This window comes from Fukomys damarensis, unplaced genomic scaffold, assembly GCF_012274545.1.
Source record: "Fukomys damarensis isolate Sample0158 unplaced genomic scaffold, DMR_v1.0_HiC HiC_scaffold_12, whole genome shotgun sequence".
Lineage (NCBI taxonomy): Eukaryota > Metazoa > Chordata > Mammalia > Rodentia > Bathyergidae > Fukomys > Fukomys damarensis.
In genome coordinates, this window is record NW_022900924.1 from 9,466,526 (window position 1) to 9,474,236 (window position 7,711).

The 7,711-nt window shown below is 53.4% G+C and overlaps 1 protein-coding gene across 1 annotated transcript in view; it reads right to left on the reverse strand.

Moving 5' to 3' along the window:
* Acads (acyl-CoA dehydrogenase short chain) overlaps positions 1 to 7,711 on the reverse strand; it is a 19,413-nt gene that overhangs the window by 10,832 nt on the left and 870 nt on the right. The window contains exons 2-7 of the mRNA XM_033762278.1: positions 7,567 to 7,687; positions 6,414 to 6,577; positions 1,032 to 1,181; positions 841 to 952; positions 382 to 533; positions 1 to 132 (exon numbers count right to left, since the gene is read on the reverse strand). The exon at positions 1 to 132 is cut by the window's left edge and continues 16 nt beyond it. Of these exons, the coding sequence (XP_033618169.1) occupies positions 1 to 132; positions 382 to 533; positions 841 to 952; positions 1,032 to 1,181; positions 6,414 to 6,577; positions 7,567 to 7,687 (831 nt within the window). The remainder of the gene's footprint in view (positions 133 to 381; positions 534 to 840; positions 953 to 1,031; positions 1,182 to 6,413; positions 6,578 to 7,566; positions 7,688 to 7,711) is intronic.

Below are 7,711 nucleotides of genomic sequence, written 5' to 3' on the forward strand. Positions count from 1 at the left end.
GTTCTCCCGGGGGACGCGACAGTCCTCAAAGATGAGGTTGGCCGTGGACGAGCCCCGGATGCCCAGCTTGTCCTCCTTCTTCCCCAGTGTGAGGCCGGGTGTTGGCATGGGAACCAGGAAGGCGCTGATGCCCTGCGAGGGCCCACGATGCCGAGTGACTTTCTCAGTGGCGGCCTCACTGGCCAAGTCCCACCCGGACACCGACGGTCCAGGGTCAGCTCCGAGGCCCTCCCCGGCCTCTCTCTCAGGGCCGGGCCAGGACGCCCCCTGCTGGCTTCAAGGGAAGATGCAGAAAGCAGGGGAGGGGCAGCCCGAGCCCCCAGGGCAGGCGCGGCGGAAGGGGGTTCCCACCTCGGGCAGACCAGTCAGCCTGGGCCCCACCTTGTTCTTCAGGGATCTGTCCGTGCTGGCAAAGACCACGGCGGCCGAGGCCTCCCAGGCATTGGTGATCCAGGCTTTGGTGCCATTCAGGACCCACGAGTCCCCTTCCTCCCGGGCCGTAGTGGATGCTGCTCCCGCATCGCTGCCGTTCCCTGGCCCACATGCAGACTCAGGGTGCGGCACAGGGGACCCCGCCTCGCCCTGTAACTGGGCTCCAGTCAGGCTCCGGGCGCAGCAGCCCCGAAGCTCCCGGACTGGTGCCGGAGGGCCGGGGTCCTGTGCAGGACCGAACCTCTCCCGGCCCGAGCCCCAGGCAGCCGCGCTAGGCCCTGAGGCCCACAGAGCCCCTTCCTCCTGATGGGGAGGGGGGCTGGCCAGCAACAGCCCCCCAGCTCCGGTCCGCAGGCCCACAGCCGCCTGTCACCCCGTCCGAGGGGGTGACTCCCCGGGCCACGGTACCTGGCTCACTGAGGGCAAAGCAGCCAATTTTGTCACCGACGGTAAAAGGGGTGACCCACTGCCGCTTCTGCTCCGGGGAGCCGAACTTCAGGATGGGGCCCAGGTAGAGCGACTGGGGGAAGAGTGGGCGCGTTTGGAGGCCGCCCCAGGCCTGCTGTGTCCAGAGCCGCCCCAGGACCGGGAAGGCTCACATTGTTGACACTCATGATGACGCCGGTGGAGGCGCAGCCCCGGCTGATCTCCTCCATGGCGATGGAGTAGGCCAGGTAGTCAAGGCCAGCGCCGCTGAGCTCCTCGGGCACATCCATGGCCAGGAGCCCGAGCCCTCCCATCTTCTTCACCTGGTGAGGGAAGGAGGTCACAGCAAGGGCACTGCCACATGGCACCCACCCCAGCCCAGCCCAGCCCCTCCTGCCCCGAGCCAGCCATGTGTCCCCAGCCTTCCTCACCCTGAGCCCCAAGTCCAATGCTGAAGGCCCAGCCCAGCTCTTCAAACATCCTGTCCCACGCTCCAGTTTGTTCGCCTGTCTACAGCCACACCAGTGAGCAGGCAGAGGGAAGCCTTTAGGGGACTTAGAGGTAAGGAAAGGGAGGCAGCCCTTCCTTCAGGCCCTCAGGGGACCAGTGATTTTCTCCTTTCCTTCTGATCTCAACGTAAGCATCACCTCTCTGTGCTGCCACCTCTGGCCTCATTTAAGTCAAATCCTTAAATCACAAACTCTTGTGACACTTTTGCAGTAGTTATGCAGCTGGAATTTATTTACTAAGATGCATCTTTCTGTATGACCATGAGGGCAGAAACTGTTTTTTCTCACTGCTACAGGCCCAATGCCGGAGAAAAAGTGAATGGATAAAAGATTGAGAGGTGTGTGTGTGTGTGTGTATGCTGAGAGTCAAGGGCTCTACCACTAAGCTATGTGCCCAGCGTTTTGTTTTGTCTTATCTTATTTTGAGACGCAGTCTCACTAAACTGTGCAGGCTGGTCTTGAACTCATGACCCTTTCTCAGCTTCCCAAGGAGCTGGGTTTACAGGTGTGTGCAACACGTCCCACTGAGCCTGGCATTGCTGACCTGGAGATAATCACAGTAACGGTTAATACTGAATCCCCCCTATGTGCCACACTCTCCACACAGCACTTCTGGCTCTGTCTGTAGCAGCAGGGATCGAACCCTGGGCCTCGCTCATGCTAGGCCAGTGTGTACAGTACTACACGTCTCTCAAGAGCTCTAGAGAACAATGTTGTATGTTAACTTCACAGCACAGCTGGGGAAACGGGCTCAGAGGGGTTAGCAGTCTGCCCGAGACCACAGAGCGTACAAGTGGTACAGCTGGGATGAAAACCTGAAAACGAACAGAATCTTAGCCAGCTTACTACAGTGCCCAGCTCTGCCCGTGCCAACCTAAGACAAATTCTTTTAACCTCCTCAGCCCACTTTCCACCCAAGAAATGTGGGCCACAATAGAACCTACTTAAGTTCACGGAAAATACAACTAAAATCCATTGTCTCTAAGGAACAGGAACAGAGGAGGGGTTAGAGGGCCACTGTTTTTATCAGCCTCAGTGCCCTTTTTTGTGGCACCAGGGAATGAACCCAAGCGCTTTCTCACTGAGCTACACCCCACAACCCATGTCTGTTTTGAGACAGAGTCTCAGTGAGTCACTAAATTTCTGGGCTGGGCTCAAATGTGATCTTCCTGCCTCAGCCTCCCAGAGTGCTGGGATTACAGTGGGCGCCACCATACCCGGCTTACTAGCCCTTTTATATTCGGTCCTGTCAGAGGCAGAGGGGGGTTGCTTCCGGGATTCCCCATGGACCCCAGAACCCACAGGAGCTCAGGTTCCTTTATATAAAATGGTATAGCATTTGCACAGAACCTACACACACGATCCCTTGTACTTTATTTTATTCATTTCCATATTTGCCTGTGTTTTCATTGCTGTGCTACCAGAGACCGAGCCCAGGCTGTGTGCACACTGGGCGAGCACTGTATCCCGAGCTCCACCAGCTGCGGCTCCCGCGCGTGAGACCCTCACCACGTGAGTCCCCATCCCTGATGCAGTGCAAAGGTGCCACCAACAGCTGTCACCCACGTTCTGCAGGAAACAGTGACAAGGAAAAAGGGCGCACAGGCTCAGTACAGATGCTCCGGAGGGGCATGCAGGAGAGAGCTCTGTGCCTGGGGGAGCAGAACGGCAGCCCCAGGGATAAGGCCCAGGCCCCTCTCTGTGTGCTTTTGTTCCACAGGTGCTAGAAATGACAGGAGCCAGTGAGGGGTTGGGGAGGTAGCTCAGGGAGGGCTACGCGTCGTCAGGCTGTGGGTTCCAACCTCAGTACCACAAAAATAAATACATAAATTAATAAAAACAAAAAGCTCTCCGCTCTGTTTTCCTACTTCCCGATGTGACCTCCTCCTCCCATGTGTGACTTTGGGGCCTCATCAGGGGCCAAAGCACTGCCATGGGATCTCAGAACCTTCAGAACTGTGAGCTAAATAAACCTCTTTTCTTTACAGAATAAAAAACCAAAAAGCCTCTCATATAAAACAATGCTGAAAGTCACTTCTAAAACTCAAATTTCAAATTACATTTATTCTCAGCGGGGCGGGGCGGCTCACGCCTGTAATCCCAGCACTCAGGAGTCTGAGGCAGGAGGATCCTGTGAGGTCGAGACCAGCCTGGGCTACACAGTGAGTTCCAGGTCAGTCTCAGCTACATAGTGAGACCCTGTCTCAAAAAACAAACAAAAACAAAACTAACTCCCTTTAAAAAATAAAATTTCCATGGGGCCAGTGCTGCCACCTCCTGCCTCCCAAGATTAAGGTCCAGAGTTCAATCCTGGTACATAAACAAACAAAAATAAAATAAATAAATAAAAATAAAATTTCCTGCAGCTACATAGTGACCCTGTCTCAAAAAACAAACAAAAACAAAACTAACTCCCTTTAAAAAATAAAATTTCCATGGGGCCAGTGCTGCCACCTCCTGCCTCCCAAGATTAAGGTCCAGAGTTCAATCCTGGTACATAAACAAACAAAAATAAAATAAATAAATAAAAATAAAATTTCCTGCTGGGGTGTGGTGGTGTATGCCTGTAACCCCAGCATTCAGGAGGATGAAGCAGGAAGATCACCCTGAGTTTGGGGTCAGCCTGGGCTATATAGCAAGTTCAAGACCAGCCTAAACTGCACAGTGAGGCCCTGTCTCAAAAAATAAAATAAAATAAAATTTCCTATCTTTAAGATTTGCCTTTTTTGGGTTGTTTTTGTTGGTGCTAGGGATCAAACCCAGGCAGGCCTCAAATTTGAGATCTTCCTGCCTCAGTCTCTTGAGTACCTGGGATCACAGGCATGCGCCACCACACCTAGCAAGATGTGCCATGTAGTGCTTTTATTCACTGTCACTTGCTGTCACTGTATGGTGCCGTTTGAAAGGGAATTCAGGGCTCAAGGAGGCAGGAGGCTGAGAGAACGAGGCACACGCAGATGACATGTTTGCACAGTGGCAAATTATACAGCGAGTGTTTCGGAGACGCAGTAGCCCTGTGGTAGAGCCCTGCTTACGGTTCAGTCCCCAGCCCCGCCACACACACCAAGGAAACATACCCGCAGTGTAACACTAGCTCAGGAGCTGACAGTTGGAGGTCTGTGTGGCCCAGGTGCATATACATCTATCAACTCACTGAATCTTCAAGATAGCACAGCGAGGTTGTTACTTAAGTCTCTCTAGTTTTCAGAGGAGGAAACTGAAGCCTGAGGTTAAATTTCCTTTTTTTGTGGTACTGGAGGTCAGACCCAAGGGTGCTGTACACTGAGGTCCATCTCTAGCCCTTTTTATTTTTCTTGAGAGGAAGGTGGCCAAACCACTGAGCTAAGTCCCCGGCCCTCCCTTTTTATTCTTTGTTTTGAGAGAATCTTGCTAAATTTCCCAGGAGGGATTTGAACTTGGGATCCTCCAGACTCAGCCTACAGGGTGCTAAAATGAGAGGTGTGTGACTGCCGCAGCCTGAGGGGTTAGTTTCCTCCTTCCCTCCTTTCCTCCCTCCTTTCCTTCCTTCCTTCGTTTTGCAGTGGTGTAGAGGAAACCCAGGCCTTGGAAGAGCTAGGAGTCCGTTCTGCCACTGAGCTTCCCCCAGCCCCCAGAGGTGCGGTTCCTCGCTAAGCATTCCCAGGTGGGCCTTAAGGAGCAGACACAGACTTCTGAGCTTAGTGAGCTCTAATATATCTTCCTGAAGTGTTTTCCGTTTTTCATTAGTACAGTACATTCTGAAGAATTTTCTGTTCTCCCAATAAGGTAGGTTTGCAAGAGAAGGGCCAGCGGGAGGGAGTTTTGAGGTGGGTAGGCCAAGACTTAGGTGGAAGGTAGGTGCCAGTTCCTACTTACATGGCTAGTTTCGCAACTTTCACTGACCTTTAGTCTTTTTATGTCCAAATTAACAAATGAAAGAACAGTTAAGACTTTACAGTGTCATTTTGTCATAAAGGGGAACAGGCAACAGAATGGTCTTTTCAGTCGTTTTAGATTTTGTAACTTTGAAAAGTATTTTTGTGTGTATAAAATGATCTAGTTTCTTTCTCAGTGAATTTTTATTGAATAACTTTTTTTTGGCGGGGGGGATACCGGGGATTGAACTTGGGACTTTGTGCTTTCGAGGCAGGTGGTGGAACCAATGAGCTAAATCCCCAGCCCCTTTTACCCCATTTTTTTTCTCCCTCCTGCTTACTGACTTGTTTTTCATTTCGTTTCATTTTGTTTTGCGTTTTTGAGACAGGGTATCTATATATATAGTCCAGGCTGGTCTGGAACTCACTGTGTAGCCCAGTCTGGCCTCTGACTTGTGATCCTCCTGCCTTGGCCTCAAGGGTGCTAGGATATTTTTCTAACCAGAATGCTACCGCCTGGTACCTTGGATCTTCCCACAGAGGCACAATGGCCTCTAAGCCGACCACATGACATCCATTAAGCCAGAAGACTGGCCCCAAAACCTGCAGGACACATACATGGGGACCACTAAAAACAGGCAAGGAGAAGAGCCCAGAAAAGTCTGCCCTTCAGGGAGTATCTCCGGAGCATTTACAGGGCACGCCAGACACCTTACCAGGCCACCGGGAACAGCTAAGGCATCGCCAAAGGACGGAACCCAAATGGAAGCACACAGGAGGGGACATGTCGGTGGGGACGCAGAGTCCGGGAGGAGGCACACTGGTCTGGACCACTCTCTGCAGCCAATCAGCCCCATGACCTCGGGAACGGTATCTAACCTGCTCAAAAGCTTGAGTCTCACCAGTGACCCTGTGGGCATAACAGCAGTATCTTCGCTGTGAGAACAGCGCACAGAACGCCTCAAGCACGCTCTAAGCATTAACGACTGCTATCAGCACAGTGCCAGGGACAGAACTCGTCCACGAAGTCCCGGCTAGAAGTCTTACGGTGGACACAGGAAAGCTCCAGAACACTGTGAGGTCCAGAGTCCCTGCGAAGGGGCCCCTGATGGTGTCGCAGGGCCCCCGGTTGTCACCGGCACTCATCCGAGGGCAGCCGGCCTTCACGCACTGCTGAGGTCAGTGCTCTCACCTGCGGGGCTGGGAAGAGATGCTCCTTGTCCACCTGCGCCGCGATGGGAACCAGCTCCTTCTCCGCAAAGTCCCGGCAGGTCTGACGCAGCATCTGGTGCGTCTCGGGCAGCTCCACAGAATGGTAGACGGTGTGTAACCGCCGCCAGTCCCGAGGGCGGAGAGCTGCGGCCAGGGAGAGGAGAGCACACGAGATCTTAAACAGTAACAATCAGGATGCACTGGGAAGCTCTCCAGCAGGTAGGATTTTCCCCGGTGGGAGGTAACGCTAGCTTAACACCTTTGGGTGTCACAACCGTTAGTATCCAGTGGCAGAGGCCACTAAACATCCCACCATGCACCGGGTAAGTCCACAACAGAATTACTGGCCTGGAGCCCCAGGTCCCACCTGGGGCTGAGCAAGAGGATCACTTCCAGCCCTAGAGAGATTGAGGCCAGAATGGCAACACAGCAAGACAAACAACAACCAAAACTGTGACTGAGGCTGTTTACTGTGCTGGCCCAACACCCTCCTACACTATCCCAGCCTCAGTGTCACACCAACAATAACAGGGCCCCTGCTCTGTGACCTCTGACAAGGATTTAACGGCACTGAGTCTCAGTTCCTGTAAAACATGGACAACAGCACTCAGTTCCTGCAGTGGGCTGGTAAAAGAAACGGCACCAGTAGCACTGAGCACAGTTCTCAAAGACTCCCCTGCAGTTATCAGGAGGCGAGTGGATCTCCACCAGCCAAGAACACCTTGGCTACAGGTGCCCATGGAGACAGATAAGGTGGGAAAGGCACGCTGGAAATGGTAAAGAGCAGCTCTAACCTTAAAGAGCATGTATTCTATGCCTGGCACTGCACTGTTTTCTACACCCTGGGATTTAATCTTTTTTGGGGGGGTTGTGTTTTTGAGACAGGGTCTCACTACATAGTTGAGACTGACCTGGAACTCACTACGTAGCCCAGGCTGGTCTCAAACTCACAGCGATCCTCCTGCCTCAGCCTCCCGAGTGCTGGGATTACAGGCATACAGCACCACGCTCCGACCCTGGGATTTAGTCTTGCTAACAACTCTCTGACAGCAGCAACAGCTTGCTGTGGCCATTTTACACTTGGGCCAAGTGAGGCCACAAGGCAATTAAACGTCTCGTCCAAGGTCACAGACCTGAGTCCGAGCTCAATCCCAGGCCTGGCTCAGTGATCTGCGCGCCCTCGTGGGAGACAGAGGGGGTTGTGATACGGCGGCTCGAGCCCGGCGGGGGCGGCGGAGCCCTGAAGGGCCAGGCCTGCAGGCCAGGGGGCACCCAACT